Source organism: Balaenoptera acutorostrata, chromosome 3, assembly GCF_949987535.1.
Source record: "Balaenoptera acutorostrata chromosome 3, mBalAcu1.1, whole genome shotgun sequence".
Classification (NCBI taxonomy): domain Eukaryota; kingdom Metazoa; phylum Chordata; class Mammalia; order Artiodactyla; family Balaenopteridae; genus Balaenoptera; species Balaenoptera acutorostrata.
This window is the reverse complement of record NC_080066.1, coordinates 150,000,413-150,026,178: the sequence shown is the minus strand read 5'-3', so window position 1 is coordinate 150,026,178 and position 25,766 is coordinate 150,000,413. Positions and strand designations below refer to the sequence as shown.

Genomic DNA, 25,766 nt, shown 5'->3' with positions numbered 1-25,766 from the left:
AATACCCCACTCACATACCTACCAGATCTATTTGTATAATAATTAACTCCTTTCCAATCACAGTTCTCACCTAAACAAATGAGAAGGACTAGGTATATATCAACCAGATTTTTAAAAAAAAATGAAGTGAAGAAAAGAGAGGCTGGTTTTTTAATACTTAATTTAAAAAAAACTATACATATCCAACGTAATATTAAAATTTATGCTGCACAAATACATGGTAATAGCTAATTTTCCTCTTTCTCCAGATAAATAAAACTCAATTTCCATATATGACTGAAACAGAAAGTTCAAAGTCCATTAATAGGCTCCAAGTATCATCTTAGCCTTGAATGACATCTTACCCTTGGTCTGTGTCCAAGAAAAGTAATTTTATGTGATTAAAATATACTACAAAAAAGAACAAGAATGAATATTGAGGACTTTTAAAAAAGGGGGGGGGCTGTGTCCATATTCATGAAAAAGTAATGAAAACAAACACGAAAGTCAATCACAATGCGGGCAGCAATTTATAGTTTTGTAGCTAGTAAACATAAATTCAAAGAATTCTCATGCAAAATTATTGTTATCTTTTTCTCAGGTCACATATTTAGGAGGAAAGATTTTTGAAAGAAAACAACAACCTTAGCCTCTGGGCAAATCATAAGTTTAAGAGACTCAGTTCTGGATGAACGTGACTCAGTGCAGCAATCCACCAAATGAAGATTTCCTAAGCAGAGGCAGAAGGACGCCGCTCAGAAGCAAAGTGGAATTCATTAAGGCTAAGCTACCCTTGCTTAGATTTGAGGCTGTTTTTTTACATTTTGATATGAGATGGAAAAGTCTTCTCAACCAACCCAGGAAGAAAAAGACGTCTTTTTAATGAGCTGTTGTTTCTTACGTAAAAACTTGTATTTTCCACTGCCTGACATTTGGTACACAGAGTAATTTTCCATAGTTCACTCGGGAGGGAAATCTTGTCTGGCTAATTCTGTTTCAAGGGTCTGTAGAAGTATCTCAGATATACTTGAAATATTAAAAAAAAAAAAAAAAAACTTCAAATTTAATGGAAGTTAATCTTCCAGTAATGGAAACTCAAAGAAGGCAGAACACTGATGAAGTTTGTTCGCTAATTTCCTGAAAGGTAATTAATCTCCTTTTACCTTAAAAATATAGAGCCTCACCACCTACTCTCCCAAGTCCCTTAAAGATCAACATCTTATATTAATCTAGACTTCTGGAAAAATTATAGTTCTTTAGAAAAAAGTGAACATATAAAGTTTTATCAAGTATTGAAAAATGGTGTAAAAATAGGGCTTACACCAAATTATAAACTGGAAGATTAACCAAAAATTTAATTTTGAGTTATAAAATGATTTTTAACACTAAATAACAACAACAACAAAAAAGCTAGGAATTTATAACTTATTCCAGAACTCTCTCTAAAGGGGGAAAAAGCAAAATCAAACAAGAAAAAAACCGGAAAGATATCAATAAAACTATTTAAAGCAAATGAAAAAAACTAGTGTTTTAATTACATATTTTTACTTTCAAATTATGGAACTCTGAACGTTTTGGCAACTGTGAACTAAAGATGCTAATGTGTGTATACTGGAGTCTTATATACTAATCAGAAAGGCTAAGCAGGGAATCTAAATGAATAGCTCACTAATCTCCAAGGGGGTGTGGGGTGGCAGGGGACAGGGTTGAATAAGACATGTATAATCAACTTAATTAATGAAAGTGTGTATATTTCTATATTATACTTTAGTTCAAATTATTTTTAAGACATGACTCCTTCTTTAATTATCAATGCTTCCCCTGATGCAATTATTAGAAAAGTATTATGATTTTAAAAAGACTATATGTTTTAGTCTTAAACATCTGAAGTTCAGGTTTTTCTTTTTCTCTGTGTAGGAAAATGAAGTATCTTCTATTTAAGACTGGAAAGGCTCCACTTATCTTCTCATCTAGGCAATGACCATGAAGAGATCATATTCATCTCAGAAAGGGAACAAGCAGCAGGGAGCATAATTCCTCTGAGAGGATTTTAGATAATATAGATAAACAAACAGATCATATATTCAGTTTCAGAAGAAAAAAAGAAGAACATGAACCTTAATGGCATATTGTAGATTTGCCAAAATAAGGCAAACACAGAATATGATGACAGTGTCAGGAAAAATACATTTTAACTGGTCAATTTAGAAAGGGTACCTTTGTGTAAATGTTCAGTAAATCATTTGACAAAAAGTTTTTCAACAGTAAATTCTGCAAAGTGTGAAGTCTGGAAACCTCTATAAACAGCTATAGATTAGCTGTTTACTTCCTTAGCTTTCATTCCTTCCACTGAAGTGTCATGTGATACTGTAAGATCTACATCAGAATTAGGAGGAAAAACAGCTTCTATCTCCTCTCACCTCATCAGAAGACACTTTAAACCCACGCTGCCCAATACAGTGACCACTAAGCACACGTGGCTAGCAAGTACCTGAAATACGGCTAGTACCACATGGTGAAATAGCAATACTTTGGATATAATGGACTCAACAAAATGTATGACTGAAATTAACTTCACCTGCTTTTTTTTACTTTCCATTCACAGGGGGCAGAAAGATGGCTGCTCCTAAATGCTCAGATGTACGGTCTTCTTTGGAGTTTCACACAAAAGGAGAAAAATTTTCTGAAGGATTTAAAAAATGCCATATGTTGAAAATTAAATCTAAACTGCAGTTCCCACCTAGTCCAACTGTAAATCTGAGTTATATAATTCCCTGAATACATACATTTTTAAAAAACCAATAAAATTTAAGTTATGAGACAACATATGAATTAAGTCAATTTCATCACAGTTATAAATATTTCAAATTACAGCTACACACTATAAGTCACAGGAAATAAAATTCAAGTAATAGAATAAGAAGAGAGGAGGAAAATAAAAGGCAAAGTTATTAAAGAGGGATATAACAATAAGAACTGCACCATTTGGATAATTTTGTTTCAAAAAATTTTACTTGATTAACTGAACTGCATGTGAATAACTTCAAGAGCTAAGAACTCTTAAAATAAAAGGCAATCCATCCTTTCTTTAAATTCCTGGACGTTCACCTTCTTCTCTGAAAAGCAAAAGTATTTTCTTCCCAGAACTGACCCCAGCAGAGCTTGCCCCAAGTGGGAGAAACAGGGTAGCTGGGACGCACACAGTGTTGGAGCCCATCTGAAATGTGGACACAGGAGCTGGCAGGAGTGTTCACGGGACTGAGTCACTGACTACTGGCTCCGGGAAATGCCAGTGATGAAGCTACGTGTGTCTTGAGATTAAGTATTCATTTTAAAGGAAACATCCAATGGACTGGCATGAAGTACAGACTACTAAAGAAAAACGAGCAGCACGGTTCCTGCTACGTACAAGGAAAGGGAAGGGGTTAATCCCAAAGGCAATTTAAATAATGGTATTTTATTTTTATATATAAATAAATGTTCTGAGAAATCTCAGACTTTATAGTGCATTGTAAAAAATTAGTGCAGTTTTTTTCATTAAAGTTTTTAGCGCTCAAGGAATAAGATAAATCTATGTCTGTTCATAGTCTTTTTCACTGTACATTAAACTTTTATACTGCTATATGTCAAACTGAAGGTTTCTACACTTGTCTGTTTTTAAAAATCAAGGTAACTGGATTTCATGTTTTATGACAAAACATGGCAATTATTTTTGGCAAAAAAATTAGAAAAATATGAGATCATAGTTTAGAAAGCAAGAGTTTGTTGATTTAAAGCATAGGCAATGCATAGGAAAAAACTTTTTTTAAGGATGTATTTTAACAGAACTTTATCCTTCATGCAAGATGTTTTCTCAGCAGCTAACTTAAAAAAATATTTCAGCTTTATTTGGGGATGGAGACAGTGACAGGAGTCAGGGAGAAGGGTGATGGAGCGGTGCTTAACCAAGCCCACTCTATGTTCAAGTCTCTCCTACAGGATCAAAGGGATACCTGCAGGCATCTTCTGCTCTCTCCTCTTTTTTCCAATCTCTTGGAATTTTGAGGGAAAAGAAATGAAGTTATAAAACACTGGCTCACACTTCAGCCCCAAGTTCTAGTACCCCCGTTTCGATTACAGTCACGTATTTATCTTCAATCTGAACCAGAAGTACTGTCTTGTCGATGTGGGATCTAGTACCTGGATCTCTGCTGCAAGGCACCCAACGGTGAATCACCTAATGATTCAGAATAAAACAAGCAGTTAGTGGCAGAGACCCTGAATACACTCACAGACTCTATCCTTAAGATCAGAGGTAGTAATTCAGTTTGGTAATTAAGCATAAGTACATAAATCAGTTAAAAAACAGGCATACCAGTCAGGCTACAAAAAAGTCAGAGCACCAGCTTCTTAAGAGAACTTACATGGCCTTCCATGCCCTCCTGAGGACTCCAGTCTTTCCAGCTGTTTCTCCCAGCTTTTAACCGAATACCCTCATCAGGCCACTGCAGCTCTTTCCTTTTTGACAGGTTGATCCCATCCAGAATCTGACTGGGATCCACAATCTGCAGTGTAAATAAATATGGATCATTTCCAATTCATTTTCCCCTCGATGGCAAATAATTACATAATCCCAAACAGAATTTCTTTCACAGTGCCTCAAATTCTCCACTGCCTATAACGGAATAAAAAACAACCTAAAGAGCCACCTGAATTCCTCTTAGCCTCCTAGCAGACCTTAACTGCAATGGCCACATAACCATGGCTGAAAAGGGAACAAATACCACCAGTGAAAAACTGCTTGCTTTCAGTTTTTATACTGGCAGAAACACTTTTTCAACATTCAAAATTGTTCTAGTCTTCAGACTAAGCAATATAAGGTGTGTCTGCACAAGAGTCCTTCACTCAAAAAAACAAGAAATAAAAACAAACGAGTAAGAGAAACAGTGCAAGAAGGACCGTGGGCTTACTCACCTGGACTCTGTAAATCACCTCCCCCTTTTTGGCATGTGAATTATTGGCAGGACTTAAGGTGTTGCCGGGTTGCGTATCAGCGGCACTGCTCTGACCGCCGTCTGTCCCAAGAAAGCCCACGAGGGTGTGATGCTTGCAGGCTGGGATGCTTTGGCTGGAGCTGCTAGAGGAAGGCAGGCCATGCTGCACGCAGGCCGGGCCGCTCTGGCTGGAGGGTTCCATCTGGTTCACCACAGAGAGGCGGGACTGGATGGATGACGGCAAGTTGCGAAGCGATATCTGGCTGGTGGAAGAGCGCCGACAAGGCACAAACCCCGTGGTGGACATCCGGAGAGATGAGTGCCGGCTGCTATAGCAGTAAGATGACTGGCTGGCTACAGAGGCCCGGGCAGGGGACTGCCGGACCAGGCTGGACTGCACAGAGTGAGAGCTGTGGCTCGCGGCTGGGGAGGGAGAAACAACAGCGGTGCTCGTTCTCAGTGACCCAAACACAACTGCTTTTTCAGTAGTTTCTAAGACTTTCTCCCTTAAGCCTCGCACCTTAAATTAGCTGGTGAATTTATTGAATTGAATATTTATACCCAAAACTTTTAAAGTTGCCAAAGAGAAATAAATATCTGAGATCTATTTCCTTGTGTGGTTTTTGTAACATAATTTCTGTTTGCTGAAGCTTTTTATATATATATATATATATTTTTTTAAATGGGAATTATTTATTTATTTATTTATTTATTTTTGGCTGTGTTGGGTCTTCGTTTGTGTGCGAGGGCTTTCTCTAGTTGCGGCAAGCGGGGGCCACTCTTCATCGTGGTGCACGGGCCTCTCACTATCGCGGCCTCTCTTGTTGCGGAGCACAGGCTCCAGATGCGCAGGCTCAGTAATTGTGGCTCACGGGCCTAGTTGCTCCGCGGCATGAGGGATCTTCCCAGACCAGGGCTCGAACCCGTGTGCCCTGCATTGGCAGGCAGATTCTCAACCACTGTGCCACCAGGGAAGCCCCCCTGCTGAAGCTTTTTAAAATTCAAATTCTGGGGCATAAAAAAGATACAATTAAATAATTTATAGGAAATAGCAGGTATTTAGGTTGAGATAAATCCTAAAATTTCTTTCACTGAAATATTTCAGAATACATGAATATCTCATAGAAATGAGACAGTGAGAAATATTTATTAAGGATCTACTATGCGGCAATCTCTGTAACTACCATTTCTCAAAATACGGTCTTAATGCCCTTTCAATCTATTCCAATGACAAGCTATACTACCTATAGAGGCACAGTGATGCCACACTGTAATATGCATATACATTAAGGGATCACTACTGAATATGAATGATCAGTGATACTAAATAGCAGGTTATTCTGTGTCCTTTTTTCTAATGGCTCGATAGGATTCTTCAGATTTGTGAAGAGTGATGTGAAGATTATTAGAAAATTATTATTAATTATATTGAAAAATAACTACATGTACTTTTTAATCTGAAAATAAAAAGAGCTAATCGATGTTAAGAGTAAAAGGTATATTTAAAGAAGCACACTGGCAGTTTTAGGTTTTCACTCAGAAGTTAAAAAAGAACATAACAAAATGTCGATCACACGCCTATTTAGAGTCTTAACAATTCCAGTGCCATTACATTTTTTTAAATCATTTTAAGTAAATGTTTTAAAACTTCACCTGATCCATGCAAAACAGAGGGGGAAAGGACAGTGCTGGATCAACCGACCAGCCATCCGGGAACAGGTAAGATCTGAGTCCTGCTGCATGCCAGGTGGATTACAGCGCTCATGTAAAAGGCAAATTAGTAAAAGAATAGCTTCCTTTGGGATAAGGAAAATTTTCTTAAATAGGATATAAAAAGTATTAATCATAAAGGAAAAGATCAGTAAATTGCTCTACACAAAAATTAAGAACTTACCAAAAAAAGGCAAGCCACTCTTCACAGAAAGAGAAGGGAAAGCCAAGATACAGAATGGAAAAAGATGTCTGTGGTACAGAAAACTGACCAAGAGTTCCAATCCAGAATATACAAATAAGAAAAAGATAACCAAATGGAAAAATGGGCAAGAGACTTAACATGCACTTCAGAAAGAAGATCTGATAAACTCATTTAAAAGTTTCCAACCTCAGGTATTATTAGAGCAATGCAAATCAAAAAAATGCAACTAAAGACCACCCCCCTTCTCCTGTCTCTCTGAGAGAGCAGGGAGCAGAGGTGGAAACAATGATACTCAAAGCTGGGCATTCCTCTATACGACTGGTCAGAGTACCAATTGGTGTAAAAGAAATAAAAGAAATTCTGGAAAGATTTTTGGCATTATGTATCATGTCTTAAATATTCTCATAAACTTTGACTTGATTCCATTTTTAAAGTTTCCAGCCTAAGAAAATAATAAGTGATTACAAAGATTTATATACAAAGATTATTACAACACTCAGAAGAAACCAACTTGTTGTTCAACAGGAGAGAAGTTAAATAAATTATATTAGTTAACTATTATTGGCCTTCCAATGATACTTCCAAAGAAATGCTATTTCAAATGGTGTATATTTATATTTATATACATTAAATGATTAATATAAACAAGTAGGATAATGTCCTATTGGGAATCAAACAAAACATTCTATTTATATATTTCCAAGTAGGTAATATGTCATCCTCTTTATACACACATACTACCTGAACCCCACAGTTGAGAGGCTAACATTACACAAATAATTTTGTTTCAGATTACCTAGTGTTGGAGGGTAAGATGTGACAGGCGGATGGAGTCCTGCTCCCGGTCCCTGGCCTGGGTTTCCAGTGCTTCCTTGGGACGCACTGCTGTGGGGATCATTGGCAGTTGTCGCACTGTTACTGGTGCAAAAGGTTCCACCTCCGGCATCAGAATCTTCAATATTGCCACCACTGTTACAGCCAGCTCCACAACCCTTCCTTAACCTAGGAAAAAACACCAGAGTAGGAGGCATTGTCCCAAGATCACTTCAAGATAGGTACTGTATTCTTTTTCTAGCTATTCTGAACATTTAACGCTACTAGTGTTCACCTTTGGAAGTCTTCATGCGGCAATCGACATTAAGAAGCAAAAGAGTCTATGATGTTTGCATATCTCCCTCATACTCACTGCCTCCGTTCTTCTAATCAACTTCACTTTTACACTACACTCTATCATCTTTTCTACGCCATAACAAAGAACTGCACATAACAAGTTGTTCCATTAAGATCTCAGCTGGAAATAGAATCCTTGCCACTGTATACAACCCACGAATACCTAATTGATTTAAATTAAACCTAATTTATGCTGTAGCACACCTGAAGAGAACTGCTGTTAATAATTTTTCTTCTCTTTTTTAAAACGTAGGGTGACCAACTCTCCTGGTTTGCCCACAACTGTCTCAGTTTGGCACTGAAAATCCCGCATCCCAGAAAACCACTCAGTCCTGGGCAAACAAGGCAATTCCAGCACAGCACGTATCTTTTGAAAAGAAAACTTCTTTGAACACTACCCTGGTTTGTATTCTTCCCTCTGTTTGAATAGGGATAGACGTTAAAATGGTGAAATTTTACTCTTTAATGCTGGGTATTCCTGGAAGAATTTTAAAACACCTATTTGTGAGTTTGTTGCTCTAGTCCTGTTTTGGATTAAGTTTTGATTTTTAAGGATCTGAATAACTCTTAATCTGAGATTTTTCTTTACCATGCATCAAATTATGATGTTCCTGCACCATATATCATAATTTACTACACAAAAGGCAGAGGAAAAAAAATTGATGTGCATACTTGAAGACACTAAATATCTGAGATGTGAGTGCTGACTGACTGTTGAAATGGCAGCAGTGTCTCTGCGTCTCACAAGGAGGACTTTCAGCACGGACAACGTGCTCCCCCTACCGCTGGAACGGAATACAAAAAGAATGTAATCGACTTGCACGAGATTCTTTTATTTTTCTCTCATTTGCCCTGTTTGTTGACCCACGCATTCTAGTAGTGGCAATAAGCTGCAATAGAGAGTTTAAAAAACTAGAAGGAGGGAATTATCCAAGATTCTATTAAATGCTAGAGCAGTGGTTCCTGACCAGACTACTGTACATTAGATTTATTTAATAAGAGTTTGAAGATACAAATGCTCAGATTCTACTTCATGAAGCTCAGCCATAACAGGTTTTTATTGTATTTTTCCTACAATCTTTCCAGGTGGTGCTAATGCACACTGCCTAGATTAAGCGGGTCAGTACACACCACCACTGGAAAAGGCAGTCCTATGGCTCACCTGTGCCAGGTTGACACTACGAAGTTTCTGATATTGCCCAAGCTGATAGGTCCCCCAAGAATTTCTTTAAGCTGTTCATGGCTGTCAGAGTAAGAAGTTGTCAGGGGTGAGACAAAGATCGGGTAGCCAATAGGTTGATCACAAGATGAGTTTATCATGTTTCTCAGAGCTTGCTTGGCATTTTGGATGCTACCTCTCTCTGGGTTACGGTTACGTAGGAAAACAAGCTCCTGCTGTTGCCCTGCCCAAAGGCCTCGGACACACTCCTTATTCACCTGAAAACCAGAACACATGGGAATTAGGTTAAGGGGCCAAGAATAGATTTATATAAACAGAAGAGTAGAAATGGGAGGGATATAAAAGACATTACGATAACCAACTGTGAAAAGCAGGAAACAAATATAAGTGGGTCACATCTGAACACCTAGTTAATAGAGTTAACTAGTTAACTCTATAGTTAATAGTTAATAGAGTTAACTATTTTCCACTGTCATTAGGCTATTAAATAATAAGCACCTACAGAGCTCTTCCCTCTGCTCTGTCTTGTAAAAATACCAAGTAAAATGTAGTCCATTTACTTTTCTAAATTGGTGAAGCACTGAATTTTGTAACTAAGATAATAAATATTTTTGATAGAAATAAGAGGTAACAAATATTTAGAGTTGAAAGGATGTTTGTGATTTGGGGGGTTGATTAAATGAAGAAAAAACATTACAAACTATCAAAATAAAATGTCAGAGATTAAGCCTCCTAAAGCCCTGAGATGTTTTAAAAAACAACAAAACAAACAAAAAAGCAAGTTAGAGTGAACCATTCACAGTTAGCTACTATGAAGTACAAGCTGTAGTATTATTTTGCAACCTAGGAATCACATCTTATTAGCAATACAGTGCTGACATTTTAGGAAGAGATGCTGCTCAAATAGCACATATAACAGGCAAGAGACTGCCAAAAGAGAAATAAGCAAAAAATTTAAGGCTTTCTGGCACATGAAAAAATTTCAGAGGACAGAGTAAATTACTGACAAAATAAATTAAGAGCTCAAAAACAATAAACGTTAATGTAGTATGGTCATTATTTTTGTTTTCTCTAAAAGAGTTTCAATTACTTTTTAAAAGTTTGGATACAGTTATCTAAGCTCCATTGTTTTCAGAGGCAAACAAGCGCCTCCAAACCTTACTTTAATGACCCTGAAGCTAAGGTAGCGTCTGTTGAGCATGATGATCTTGTACTCGTTGGTGCCGTCATCCATGACGTGCCGCAGAGCAAGCAGGGAGGGTGAGTTGGCGAGGACCGCACTCCGCCACGCAGGGTCCCCTTCGTGGGCTATGACGAGGTTCTTCTCATGAGATACAATGGCTTCGTAGAGCACAGTGGGGTCATCGTATTCATCCGGAGAAGTGAAATGGTCCTATACACAGAGATAAAAAATACACCTACAATTTTAGGAAAAGAAGGGAATGACTTCCAGGATGATGAAAGCTTCTGAAATTACTAAATCAGTTACTAAATTAAAAGTCTTAAAAAACTAGTTTATATATTTCATTTCAGCACGTGTTAATATTATTAGAGATAAATTATTCAAGTCGGTTTTCGTATCTTCATTCATTTTTTTTTCTGTTAAAGGATTACCTCACTGTTATCAGTTAAGGGAGGCTAAAACTACATAAAAGGTCTCTAAATTGCGTTTCTTTTTAACTAGGTGCTTTTCACTTAAAGCCACATCTCTAGAATGAGTATAATAAACCATTTTATCCTGCCTCTCATTTAGTTAAGAGAAGGCTCAAAACTATGAGCTCTCAGGACAAATTAAGGGTCCTAGCCCTAGAGAAGCTAGTAAAGTCTTCCCTAAAAAACCTCTCGGCCTTATGTGACAAGTCGTTATTTAATATCTACCACGTGCAACACATTCACACTCCAGAGCTCCCTCTGGAGACCAGGGGAGGCTAGAGCTCAGCTGAAAGACACTTCTGCTTAGCTTCTTCCCTTGCTCTTTCCTGCTTCCATCATTGCCTCACAGACTGTCCTGAGGGCATCCCCTCAGTCTCTTGCACGAGAATCCTGGACTCTGACTCTGCTTCTAGTGAACATGCCCTAAGAGCATTTACAACTTAGAATACTGATGGATGGTTCTTGACTTCTGTCCATCACACACCACCAACCATCCTAATCTTGCTTTTAAATACTGAGTTCACTTTCCTACACCAGCAGATAGCTAGATGCCGTAAGATGTGCTTTCTTTCATCAAGTTGTTCAATTAGGGAAGGAATGACATCCTTGGATAGTAGTATTTGTACAATTACTTAAATGGAAAATAAACATGCAGAGACAGGCAATAATCATATTCTTAATAAAACGGACACAAAGTTGGAAATCTTTAGGCATGCCAAAAGTGGAGAATGCTTAGTCTTGTCCAAATATTTCTTCTCACTGGGCTTAAAATAGTTGAATGAATATGTAAACTTCTATGTACATCATTCAGCACTGTTTTACTGATAAGATATTTGAAACAGGGACTTCCTTGGTGGCTCAGTGGTTAAGAATCCACCTGCCAATGCAGGGGACATGGGTTCGATCCCTGGACCGGGAAGATCCCACATGCTGCTGAGCAACTAAGTCCATGAGCCACAACTACTGAGCCTGCACTCTAAAGTCCATGAGCCACAACTACTGAGCCCGGGTGCCACAACTACTGAAGCCTGCACGCCTAAAGCCCGTGCTCCGCAACGAGAGAAGCCACTACAATGAGAAGCCCGCGCGCCACAACAAAGAGTAGCCCCCGCTCACCGCAACCAGAGAAAGCCCACGTGCAGCAACGAAGACCCAACACAGCCAAAAATAAATAAATAATTTTATTAAAAAAAAAGAAGAAACAATCAGAATGTCCATGAATAGTGAGATAGCTTAATAAATGGAGTAAAAATTATACTCTGGAATACTACAGGGTCATTAAAAAATGTGGTGTGCCTCTGTATGTGCTAGCTTAGAAAGGTGTCCACGTTAAACTAAATGGGAAGAAAGCTTGCACTCCAGATCAATTTATATAGCAAAATTACATTTTTAAAAAGGAAAATATTTATACATATAGTTGGATATGTCTGCATGAACTTGGGGAAGTCATAAAAGATAGGCATCAAATTATTGGCAGTGACTGCTTCGTGGGGCTGTTGTATGATGGTATGGGATGACAGAAGGTGCTTACTCTTGGGAAATGTTTACTTTTCAATGTTTTTCATTAGTTTTCAAATAAATAAAAAGAGATAATGTTTCCAATTCTAGGAAAAGTTTTCAAAAGCATTTTAGAAACTTCTCATAACTTGAGAAGTTATGAGCAGATGCACAGGAAATATTTTTCGAAAACAATGAAACTCATGTAGCAAACATTCACAGGCCACCATGCACTGTGCTAAGCAATGAGGACATAGAGATTAATATTATCCCTGCCCTCAAGGAGATCACAGATTGTAAGATTTTCATTATATATCTCTTGTAAACCAAGCTAGATTTTAATTGGTTTATTTTATTTCTAACAACCAGGTAAATCCTTAAAGAGACTAGCAAAAGAGAAAAAAATAAGGAAATAAGCTATTTTACAAAATGATTAAATAGAGGACAAGAAAGAACACATGAAAAGGGCAATTTGCATGATTTCTCTGAGTTTTGATTAATCTTCGTCTATAAAACTGGGATTAAAATGATTTTCTGGGTTGTGGGTGATATAATGTGTATGAGAGCACTGATACATTATAGGACACTGTAAAATTAAATATTACACAGATAACAGTTTTACTTTCTAAAGTAAAAACATATAACACATTACATTGGAGAATTAAAAAATTAAAAAAGAACTGTAAAGGAAAAAAGCAAAAGTTAAAAAAACATCTATGAAAGTGCTAAAAGCACCCTATCAAAGACTGTGTCTGAAACAAAAGTTATTATAAATTTCGTATTTTTAGCTCTCTGGGAACAGGATCTTTTTTAAAAAATCAGGTTGAGGTATAATTTACATACAACAAACTGCACCCATTATAAAAGTACAGTTAGATGCGCTTTGACAAATGGGCAAACCTGTGTAATCACTGCTACAATCTAGATATAGAACATTTCCATCATCCCAAAGTTCCTTCCTGCCTTTTGGTATTCAATCTCTACATCTGAAACAACCACTGACCTGCTTTCTGTCACTAGAGATTAGTTTGGCCTGCTTTAAATTTTATATAAATAAAATAATACAATACGTACTTTAAAAAAATTTTTTTTAATTTAATTTTATTTATTTTTTTATACAGCAGGTCCTTATTAGTCATCAATTTTATACACATCACTGTATACATGTCAATCCCAATCGCCCAAATCATCACACCATCAACCCCATCCCCCCGCTGCTTCCCCACCTTGGTGTCCATACGTTTGTTCTCTACATCTGTGTCTCAATTTCTGCCCTGCAAACCGGTTCATCTGTAACGTTTTTCTAGGTTCCACATATATGCGTTAATATATGACATTTGTTTTTCTCTTTCTGACTTACTTCACTCTGCATGACAGTCTCTAGATCCATCCACGTCTCTACAAATAACCCAATTTCGTTCCTTTTTTGGCTAAGCAATATTCCATTGTATATATGTACCACATCTTCTTTATCCATTCGTCTGTCGATGGGCATTTAGGTTGCTTCCATGACCTGGTTATTGTAAATAGTGCTGCAATGAACATTGGGGTGCGTGTGTCTTTTTGAATTATGGTTTTCTCTGGGTATATGCCCAGTAGTGGGATTCCTGGATCATATGGTAATTCTATTTTTAGTTGTTTAAGGAACCTCCATACTGTTCTCCATACTGGCTGTATCCATTTACATTCCCACCAACAGTGCAAGAGGGTTCCCTGTTCTCCACACCCGCCCCAGCATTTGTTGTTTGTAGATTTTCTGATGATGCCCATTCTAACTGGTGTGAGGTGATACATCATGGTACTTTTGATTTGCATTTCTCTAATAATTAGTGATGTTGAGCAGCTTTCCATGTGCTTCTTGGCCATCTGTATGTCTTCTTTGGAGAAATGTCTATTTAGGTCTTCTGCCCATTTTGGGATTGGGTTGTTTGTTTTTTTAATATTGAGCTGCATGAGCTGTTTATATATTTTGGAGATTAATCCTTTGTCCGTTGATTCGTTTGCAAATATTTTCTCCCATTCTGAGGACTGTCTTTTTGTCTTGTCTGTGGTTTCCTTTGCTGTGCAAAAGCTTTTAAGTTTCATTAGGTCCCATTGGTTTGTTTTCATTTCCATTACTCTAGGAGGTGGATCAAAAAAGATCTTGCTGTGATTTATGTCAAACAGTGTTCTTCCTATGTTTTCCTCTAAGAGTTTTATAGTGTCCGGTCTTACATTTAGGTCTCGAATCCATTATTTTTGTGTATGGTGTTACGGAGTGTTCTAATTTCATGCTTTTACATGTAGCAGTCCAGTTTTCCCAGCACCACTTATTGAAGAGACTGTCTTTTCTCCATTGTATATCCTTGCCTCCTTTAACATAGGTTCGTTGACCATAGGTGCGTGGGTTTATCTCTGGGCTTTCTATTTTCTTCCATTGATCTATGTTTCTGTTTTTGTGCCAGTACCATATTGCCTTGATTACTGTAGCTTTGTAGTATAGTCTGAAGTCAGGGAGTCTGATTCCTCCAGCTCTGTTTTTTCCCCTCAAGACTGCTTTGGCTATTTGGGGTCTTCTGTGTCTCCATACAAATTTTAAGATTTTTTGTTCTACTTCTGTAAAAAATGCCATTGGTAATTTGACAGGGATTGCATTGAATCTGTAGATTGCTTTGGGTAGTATAGTCATTTTCACAATATTGATTCTTCCAATCCAAGAACATGGTATATCTCTCCATCTGTTGGTATCATCTTTAATTTCTTTCATCAGTGTCCTACAGTTTTCTGCATACAGGTCTTTTGTCTCCCTAGGTAGGTTTATTCCTAGGTATTTTATTCTTTTGTTGCAATAGAAAATGGGAGTGTTTCCTTAATTTCTCTTTCAGATTTTTCATCATTAGTGTATAGGAATGCAAGAGATTTCTGTGCATTAATTTTGTATCCTGCAACTTTACCAAATTCATTGATTAGCTCTAGTAGTTTTCTGGTGGCATCTTTAGGATTCTCTATGGATAGTATCATGTCATCTGCAAACACTGACAGTTTTACTTCTTCTTTTCCAATTTGGATTACTTTTAGTTCTTTTTCTTCTCTGATTGCCATGGCTAGGACTTCCAGAACTATGTTGAATAATAGTGGTGAGAGTGGACATCCTTGTCTCGTTCCTGATCTTAGAGGAAATGCTTTCAGTTTTTCACCATTGAGAATGATGTTTGCTGTGGGTTTGTCATATATGGCCTTTATTATGTTGAGGTAGGTTCCCTCTATGCCCACTTTCTGGAGAGTTTTTATCATAAATGGGTGTTGAATTTTGTCAAAAGCTTTTTCTGCATCTATTGAGATGATCATATGGTTTTTATTCTTCAATTTGTTAATATGGTGTATCACATTGATTGATTTGCGTATATTGAAGAATCCTTGCATCCCTGGGATAAATCCCACTTGATCGTGGTGTATGATCCTTTTAATGTGTTGTTGGATTCTGTTTGCTAGTATTTTGTTGAGGATTTTTGCATCTATATTCATCAGTGATATTGGTCTGTAATTTTCTTTTTTTGTAGTGTCTTTGTCTGGTTTTGGTATCAGGGTGATGGTGGCCTCATAGAATGAGTTTGGGAGAGTTCCTTCCTCTGCAATTTTTTGGAAGAGTTTGAGAAGGATGGGTGTTAGCTCTTCTCTAAATGTTTGATAGAATTCACCTGTGAAGCCATCTGGTCCTGGACTTTTGTTTGTTGGAAGATTTTTAATCACAGTTTCAATTTCATTACTTGTGATTGGTCTGTTGATATTTTCTGTTTCTTCCTGATTCAGTCTTGGAAGGTTATACCTTTCTAAGAATTTGTCCATTTCTTCCAGGTTGTCCATTTTATTGGCATAAAGTTGCTTGTAGTAGTCTCTTAGGATGTTTTGTATTTCTGCGGTGTCTGTTGTAACTTCTCCTTTTTCATTTCTGATTTTATTGATTTGAGTCCTCTCCCTCTTTTTCTTGATGAGTCTGGCTAATGGCTTATCAATTTTGTTTATCTTCTCAAAGAACCAACTTTTAGTTTTATTGATCTTTGCTATTGTTTTCTTTGTTTCTATTTCATTTATTTCTGCTCTGATCTTTATGATTTCTTTCCTTCTGCTAACTTTGGGTTTTGTTTGTTCTTCTTTCTCTAGTTTCTTTAGGTGTAAGGTTAGATTGTTTACTTGAGATTTTTCTTGTTTCTTTAGGTAGGCTTGTATAGCTATAAACTTCCCTCTTAGAACCGCTTTTGCTGCATCCCATAGGTTTTGGGTCGTCGTGTTTTCATTGTCATTTGTCTCTAGGTATTTTTTTATTTCCTGTTTGATTTCTTCAGTGATCTCTTGGTTATTTAGTAACGTATTGTTTAGCCTCCATGTGTTTGTCTTTTTTACGTTTTTTTCCCTGTAATTCATTTCTAATCTCATAGCGTTGTGGTCAGAAAAGATGCTTGATATGACTTCAATTTTCTTAAATTTACTGAGGTTTGATTTGTGACCCATGATATGATCTATCCCAGAGAATGCTCTGTGCACACTTGAGAAGAAAGTGTATTCTGCTGTTTTTGGATGGAATGTCCTATAAATATCAATTAAATCTATCTGGTCTGTTGTATCATTTAAAGCTTCTGTTTCCTTAGTTATTTTCATTTTGGATGATCTGTCCATTGATGTAAGTGAGGTGTTAAAGTCCCCCACTATTATTGTGTTACTGTCGTTTCCTCTTTTATAGCTGGTAGCAGTTGCCTTATGTATTGAGGTGCTCCTTTGTTGGGTGCATATATATTTACAATTGTTATATCTTCGTCTTGGATGGATCCCTTGATCATTATGTAGTGTCCTTCCTTGTCTCTTGTAACATTCTTTATTTTAAAGTCTATTTTATCTGATGTGAGTATTGCTACTCCAGCTTTCTTTTGATTTCCATGGAATATGTTTTTCCATCCCCTCACTTTCAGTCTGAATGTGTCCCTAGGTCTGAAGTGGGTCTCTTGTAGACAGCATATATATGGGTCTTGTTTTTGTATTCATTCAGCAAGCCTGTGTCTTTTGTTTGGAGCATTTAATCCATTCACGTTTAAGGTAATTATCAATATGTGTGTTCCTATGACCATTTTCTTAATTGTTTTGGGTTTGTTTTTGTAGGTCCTTTTCTTCTCTTGTGTTTCCCACTTAGACAAGTTCCTTTAGCATTTGTTGTAGAGCTGGTTTGGTGGTGCTGAATTCTCTTAACTTTTGCTTGTCTGTAAAGCTTTTGATTTCTCCATCGAATCTGGATGAGATCCTTGCCCGGTAGAGTAATCTTGGTTGTAGGTTCTTCCCTTTCATCACTTTAAGTATATCATGCCACTCCCTTCTGGCTTGTAGAGTTTCTGCTGAGAAATCAACTGTTAAACTGACGGGAGTTCCCTTCTATGTTATTTGTTGTTTTTCCCCTGCTGCTTTCAATAATTTTTCTTTGTCTTTAATTTTTGCCAGTTCGATTACTATGTGTCTTGGCGTGTTTCTCCTTGGGTTTATCCTGTATGGGACTCCTTGTGCTTCCTGGACTTGGGTGGCTCCTTCCTTTCCCATGTTAGGCAAGTTTTCAACTATAATCTCTTCAAATATTTTCTTGGGTCCTTTCTCTGTCTCTTCCTCTTCTGGGACCCCTATAATGCGAATGTTGTTGCGTTTAATGTTGTCCCAGAGGTCTCTTAGGCAGTCTTCATTTCTTTTCATCCTTTTTTCTTTATTCTGTTCCGCAGCAGTGAATTCCACCATTCTGTCTTCCAGGTCACTTATCTGTTCTTCTGCCTCAGTTATTCTGCTATTGATTCCTTTCTAGGGTATTTTTCATTTCAGTTATTGTATTGTTTATCTCTGTTTGTTTTTTATTTCTTCTAGGTGTTTGTTCTTTAATTCTTCTAGGTCTTTGTTAAACATTTCTTGCATCTTCTCGGTCTTTGCCTCCATTCTATTTCTGAGGTCCTGGATCATCTTCACTATCATTATTCTGAATTCTTTTTCTGGAAGGTTGCCTATCTCCACTTCATTTAGTTGTTTTTCTGCGGTTTTATCTTGTTCCTTCATCTGGTACATAGCCCTCTGCCTTTTCATCTTGTCTATCTTTCTGTGAATGTGGTTTTTGTTCCACAGGCTGCAGGATTGTAGTTCTTCTTGCTTCTGCTGTCTGCCCTCTGGTGGATGAGGCTATCTAAGAGGCTTGTGCAAGTTTCCTGATGGGAGGGACTGATGATGGGTAGAGCTGACTGTTGCTCTGGTGGGCAGAGCTCAGTAAAACTTTAATCCGCTTGACTGCTGATGGGTGGGGCTGCGTTCCCTCCCTGTTGGTTGTTTGGCCTGAGGCAGCCCAACACTGGAGCCTACCTGGGCTCTTTGGTGGGGCTAATGGCTTACTCTGGGAGGGCTCACACCAAGGAGTACTTCCCAGAACTTCTGCTGCCAGTATCCTTGTCCCCACCGTGAGCCACAGCCACCGCCTGCCTCTGCAGGAGACCCTCCAACACTAGCAGGTAGGTCTGGTTCAGTCTCCCCTGGGGTCACTGTTCCTTCCCCTGGGTCCCAATGTGCACACTACTTTGTGTGTGCCCTCCAAGAGTGGAGTCTGTTTCCCCTGGTCCTGTTGAAGTCCTGCAATCAAATCCCACTAGCCTTCAAAGTCTGATTCTCTAGGAATTCCTCCTCTTGTTGCTGGACCCCAGGTTGGGAACCTGATGTGGGGCTCAGAACCTTCACTCCAGTAGGTGGACTTCTGTGGTATAAGTGTTCTCCAGTCTGTGAGTCACCCACCCAGCGGTTATGGGATTTGATTTTGCTGTGATTGCGCCCATCCTACCGTCTCATTGTGGCTTCTCCTTTGTCTTTGGATGTGGGGTATCTTTTTTGGTGAGTTCCAGTTTCTTCCTGTTGATGACTGCCCAGCAGCTAGTTGTGATTCTGGTGTTCTCGCAAGAGGGAGTGACAGTGCATCCTTCTACTCCACCATCTTGGTTCCTAAAATATTATGTACTCTTTTTATGTTTGGCTTCTCTTACTCTGCGTAATGTTTGAGATTCATTCTTGTTGTGGCATGTAACAGTAGATCATTTCTTTTTATTGCTAAGTAATATTCTATCTGTTGATGAACACTGGAGTTTGCAGTTTGGGGCTATAGAATGGCTATGCACACTTGTGTGTAAGTCTTTGCATGGCCATACACATTCATTCTCTTGGGTAAATACGTAGGAGTGGAGTTGCTGCATCATATGCCACGTGTGTACTAATCCTTTAACATATAAGCCTTCTGTGGATTTTCATGAGTACATATGAACTTTGGAGATGACCAGTACTGATTGACACATCTATCTTTTCCTGGCCTGAGAGTCCCTCACTGGCAACCCACCATCTGGTCAAAGTGATGTGCAGTGAATGGCTGTTGCTTGTTACTTTACAGGTCAATCTCGCCCTCCTCAAAGGTGTATGTGAACCACAGAACTTCTCCAGGTTGCATCTGTGTTCTCATCTCCTCCCCTCCCCCAGCCCTCCATGGCCCCCAGTTCCCAAGTCTACCTCCTTACCCTCCCTGTTTGTCACTGTTGCTGTCTGTCATGGCTAATGATGACAGTGTGCTATACCCAACTGTGTTGGGCCTGATTATAAGGTGGAGAACCACTGTCACAGGCTAAAAACACATGTGAGGAAATGGACTGGGAGCAACAGGCAAGAGCACTTGTAGGGAGAGATAAGGACAGAGACATAAGGATCAGAAAATACAGACAGCCTGTGCCTCAGTTCCTCTCTGCCAGATGGAGATAAAATACCTGTCATAACGTTCAGAATGAACTGTTAGTTAGTCATGCTACATAAAAGAGTATTTCTTATGTAGCAGATACACAATACCTTTTGAGAAATTCTGAAGTTTTATCACATTTTAATATGAAGTCATTATCTTTTTCTTTTCAATACAGTGAATTTTGTCTTGAAACTCTAAAGCTAGGCTGAAGATGGACAATTCTATTTGATTCCTATTGTACATTTTCCCCATCACCCTCAAAATAGTATTCTTTTCACAGAGATTTTCAAATACTATAGCCCTTATTAGTAATGTTCCTAAATAATTTGGGGTGTTAACTTCATTGCAACACGTTTCATCTTACTTTATTGTACTTTTTGGCTGTGTCGGGTCTTAGTTGTGGCATGCGGAGTCTTTACTGAGGCATGCGGGATCTTTCGTTGTGGTGCATGGGCTTCTCTCTAGTTGTGGTGTGGGGGTTTCCTCTCTCTAGTTGTGGTGCGTGGGTTTTCTCTCTCTAGTTGTGGTGCACGGGCTCCACAACACATGGGCTCTGTAGTTTGTGGTGTGCAAGCTCAGTAGTTGTGGCACGTGGGCTCAGCTGTCCCGCACCATGTGGGATCTTAGTTCCCCAACCAGGGATCGAACCCGTGCCCCCTGCATTGGGTTGCAGATTCTTTATCACTGGACCACCAGGGAACTCCCCATTCTAACACTTTAGATCATAATAAAATCATTTGAAGAGTAATTCACCCTTTATTTGAGGGAAAGAGTCATCCAGATTTGAGCACAGCAGATGTATTTTAATGAATATTGTCATGTGCTCTCTATCATCAGATCTCATCATTACTGTCAAGTGGAATGATTAGAGCAGCAAGCGCCAGTGTTTAATTTCAAAATATATTCTTAAAGTGATCCAGGGCTTTAGATATGCATTTTGGAGCCCTCATTTTCATTTTATTACCTTACTAGGATTATTTAATTAAGGCTGAATCTGTCCTAACCATCTATTACTCTATACAACAAGCTGAATGGAGCTCATAGTTCAGTAACAGCAGCACTTACAAGACTCCTGAGATGCTATCACACTGCACCAGGAGTCAGCTACGTCCACCCGCAGAACAGGAATGAATCACAATCACGTGAAGTCAAAGCAACCATTACAGGGGCCATAGGTATTTATTTCCAGTTTATCACTGCTTGCATTTTTCCTCAAGTTCATGCCCAGGTCACTCTCTAATATTAACGTTCAAATTTACTGTTAGAAACACAGGTTTAGGCTCCTAAGATTTAATATCGTGTCATGAATCATGTTTTTCTTTGCTTCAAATCAGAGTATTTCAAAAGGATCCTAAGGAACATAACTTGGAAGTCAAGTGAAGAAGTACCATTAAACACCAGTAATGCATTAGAAATTCCCTATTCTTACCTGATGAAGTTTAATGGACATACGAATTCCAGGGACTACTACTTTTCTCAGCAATTCCATGTCAGCAAAGATCCATTCGTCTCGAATTGAAGAAATACGGAAATCTCCCTTAAATAGGGCATGCAATCCATAGAGGAATGACTCTAAATTACTGTTAAGATTAGAGATAAAAGTTTACATATTTTAACAAAGGTCTTCCATTACACTGATTCTAATATCTGGTTATGCATCAGAAGAATGTGGGAGTGTTTTGAAGATACAAATGCCAAGAACTAATGTAAGCACCCCTGAATCAGAATCACAAAGGACAGGGCCTATTTGACCTGGGACCCTTGTTTATGAACTACTATAATAGTGAGTCCCTGAAAATAAACAACAGGCAAAGACACTGTAACTTAAAAGAAAGTAAGGAGGGCCTAATGGAAAACATGTAGGAATCACAGAAGAAACTTAAAATATGTGGCATTTCTTAATTCTAATTCAATTGGATGTATATGTCAAGAAATCCAGTTTATATTTAGAGTCCCCAAATCTAATGTACCACTATATTAACAGTATAAATGCTGTGAACAAAAATTGCAAGGAGAAATGGAAAAATAAAAAGAAGTGAATTGTTAGAAAATAGATGTACATGGGAAGAGACCAATCATACGTTATGAGTTGATTGTTTCTTAAAATGTCTTAAATCTATTAAATTCTCATTATCTATAGTTGCCCACACGTGTGAATTTTAAAAGCCAGTTCTGTTAACCACTTAGAACTCCACTGTGTTCGGCAAAAAGATCTATACAATACAATATCCAAAGAGGCGTTTGCAATAAATTAGCACAGAATGTTTCCATTAAAAACTATTTCAGATTTTTCAGATTTCAGTTATAGAGCTTCCCAGTCTCTTTCTGAAAACAGAAATGCCTTCCTTACCTGGACATATGGTGGGATGCAGTCCCCAAAGCTCTCCGTCCCAGAACACAGAGTCCATAACAAAGAGTCACCAGGGATGAATCTTTGTCCACATCCAGTGGCTTTAAAAAACAAAAAACAAAGAATGGGGTGACGGGGTCAAAAGGCACAAATTTCCAGTTACAAAATGAATGTCATGGTGGTGTAATGTACAGCACAATGACTACAGTTTACTAATACTGTATTGCATATTTGAAAACTACTGAGAGAGTAGATCTTAAAAGTTCTCATCACAAGGAAAAAATAATTCTGTAACTATGTATGGTGAAAGATGTTAACTAGACTTATTGTGGTGATCCCTTTGCAATATACACAAATATGGAATAATTGTGTTGTACACCTGAAACTAATTAATGTTATGTCAATTACACCTCATTAAAAAAAAAGGAAAAACAAAAGAATGTTAGTTATCAGAAAGGAATATGAGTATTTAACAAATCAGAAGATATCTATTTAATAAATCAGAGAAGTTAAGGAACTCAACTAGTACATAACTTTCTATCTCTCCAGATAAAAGTTCTAATGAAAAGAAACTTAACAAAACAGCATAAAATGAAGTGTGAATGTGTATGAGGAGGTTCTTTGGAATCTTTAAATAAAATCTAATACTTTATAATAATACTAGAACATACTAAAAAAAAAGTGGCTGTATTACAGAGTATTAGGATCTTAGCTAAACATCTCAAAGTACTTGTTGATATACATCATTACTGACACTGTCCTCTCCTGAAAAATATAGTATTCTATTTGTATAGCCTATTAGTGACTATAACCACAGTATAGAAAATCAAATTGATATCTGTAGAATACTGCTTCCCCTCAACCTTTTAATTTTTCAACAACTGCATACCTTGATTATTGACTATTACATATATATTATATATTAAAATATATAATACAATAATTATATATATATACACCAGCAAAATGGTATACTTTATATAATACTACAGAAAATCTTGGTAGCATCTCAATGACTGAGAAACAATCTAAAGCAGTGGTTCTCAAAGTGTAATCTTGGGACACAACATGAGAATCATCTGGGAACTTATTAGAAATGCAAATTCTTGAGCCACTTCAGACCTATGAAGTCATATTCTGAAGGTGGTGTCCACCCATCACATTCCAGGCGATTCTAACGCATGCCAAAGTTGAAGAATCATGGATCTAGGCTGATAATGAACTTAATTATTCTAACTTTGCCAATGGTATATATATTTGGCTTTATAAACCATTAACTTATAAACAAAAAAGGGCAGTTGTCTAAGATACTAACTTAATATAGCTTGGTTAGTTAATTACCATTAATTGCATAATTCAGTTAACAATAGTAACTGTGTAGGAGATCCTACATTTCTTTCTTTTCTGTCTCCCTCCCTTCCCCACCCAGTCAACTTTATATGCTGAAAATGTATTGCTTTTGTGATGGGAAAAAAAAATTTTTTTTTTGGCTGCACCATGTGGCATGTGGGAATCTTAGTTCCCTGACCACATATTGAACCCATGCCCCCTGCAGTGGAAGTGCAGAGTCTTAACCACCGGACCGCCAGGGTAGTCCAAAAATTTTTTTTATTTTAAATTTAGTTCAGGCCTCTGCTACTGGCCAAGACAGAGTAATAAAGGCCGGATTTACCCCTTGCACCTGAAATGACCAAGAAAAGAATATATTGAGACATTGGATACTAATCCCTGAGAAATGGGAAACCCTACGAGAGTTTCCAGGCTGTAGTACAAGGAAGAGGAACACAGGTAGAGCCTCCTCTAGAGGTCTCCAAGTTGAGGAGATAGCTGGGAGTCTGGGGAGGTCAAGGTGGCTAGAGTTTGCAAGGCAAAGTGCCAAGGAGAGACCTACATACAGAGAGCAAGCTCTGGAGATCTGCAGAGGATCCCTCTTGAGTCCAGCAGATTACTGATCAGCACATGCAGCAAAGGTCCAAGGCTGAGAACAGAACCATCAGAAAAAAAGCAGAAAGGAACAATGGGAAATTCTATGATTGGCTAGAGCGCTCAAAAGAATACTGTCTCAGTAATGGGGAAAAATTAGCCCCAGACTAAAGGCTGCTTTGGTCCCTCCTAAGAAAGCTTAAAAGTAAACCCTGAAAAGATCAAACTGTCCCCAAGGAATTTAATTGTGTCACAGAATAAGGTCAATAATATTTATGGGAATATAAAAATATCCAGCACTCATCAAGGTAAAATTCATAAAGTCTAGCATCCAATCAAAAATTGTCAGGCATGCAAACTAGCAGGAAAATAGGACCCACAATTAGAGAAATAATCAATTAATCAGTCAAAACTGACCCAGAAATGACACAGATGTTAGAATTAGTCAACAAGGACATTAAAAGAGTTATTATAACTGCATTCCATAAGTTCAAAAAGATAGAGGAATGACAGCATGCTAGTAGAGACATGAAAGGTTTATATCAGTATAAAATACACAAGGAATTCCCTGGTGGTCCAGTGGTTATGACTCCACGCTTCCACCACTGGGGGGCTGGTTTCAATCTCTGATTGGGAAACTAAGATCCCGAAAGCCCCACAGCGCAGCCAAAAAAAAAAAAAAATTAAACTGAAAAAAATACAAAAAATGCAATGTCTGAGAATAAAAAAAATACAGTGCATGAGATTAATGGCATATTAAACAATGCAGAAGAAAAAATAAATGATCTAACAAATATAACAGAAACTATGCAAAATTAAACACAGAGACAAAAAAAGATTAAAAAAAAAATACAGAGCATCAGTGAGCTGTAGGACAACTTAAGGCAGCCTAATATAAATGTTAACTGGAGTTCCCCAGAAAAGGGAAACAGGAAGACAGGAAAAGAATTTGAAAAAAATAATCACCAAAATATTTCTAAATCTGATGAAAATGATATATACTTAGGGATTCAAGTAGCTCAATGAACTCCAAGAACAAGAAACATTAAGAAGACAGCACCAAGGTACATCATAATTAAACTGCTTGGGACTTCCCTGGTGGTCTAATGGCTAAGACTCCACGCTCCCAATGCAGGGGGCCCAGGTTCGATCCCTAGTCAGGGGATCTGGTCCCACATGCTGCAACTAAGAGTTCACATGCTGCAACTAAGAGTTCGCATGCTGCAATGAAGATCCCACGTGCAGCAATGAAGATCCCGCGTGCAGCAACTAAGACCCAGCACAGCCAAATAAATAAGTAAATTGCTTAAAACTAGTGATGAAGAGAAAACCTTAAAAGCAGCCAGTAAAAAAAGACATCATTATGT

General features: G+C 37.9%; 1 protein-coding gene across 5 annotated transcripts in view; it reads right to left on the bottom strand.

Moving 5' to 3' along the window:
• Nucleotides 1-2,972: 2,972 nt before the first annotated feature.
• PCNX1 (pecanex 1) overlaps nucleotides 2,973-25,766 on the bottom strand; it is a 170,656-nt gene continuing 147,862 nt past the window's right edge. For all 5 annotated transcript variants that reach the window (XM_007184383.3, XM_057542777.1, XM_007184386.3 and 2 more), the window contains 8 exons: nucleotides 22,477-22,577; nucleotides 21,556-21,706; nucleotides 10,380-10,610; nucleotides 9,200-9,474; nucleotides 7,664-7,869; nucleotides 4,933-5,375; nucleotides 4,383-4,523; nucleotides 2,973-4,195 (listed from right to left, as the gene is read on the bottom strand). In XM_007184383.3, coding sequence (XP_007184445.1) covers nucleotides 4,055-4,195; nucleotides 4,383-4,523; nucleotides 4,933-5,375; nucleotides 7,664-7,869; nucleotides 9,200-9,474; nucleotides 10,380-10,610; nucleotides 21,556-21,706; nucleotides 22,477-22,577 — 1,689 coding nt within the window. In that variant the 3' untranslated portion in view covers nucleotides 2,973-4,054. The remainder of the gene's footprint in view (nucleotides 4,196-4,382; nucleotides 4,524-4,932; nucleotides 5,376-7,663; nucleotides 7,870-9,199; nucleotides 9,475-10,379; nucleotides 10,611-21,555; nucleotides 21,707-22,476; nucleotides 22,578-25,766) is intronic.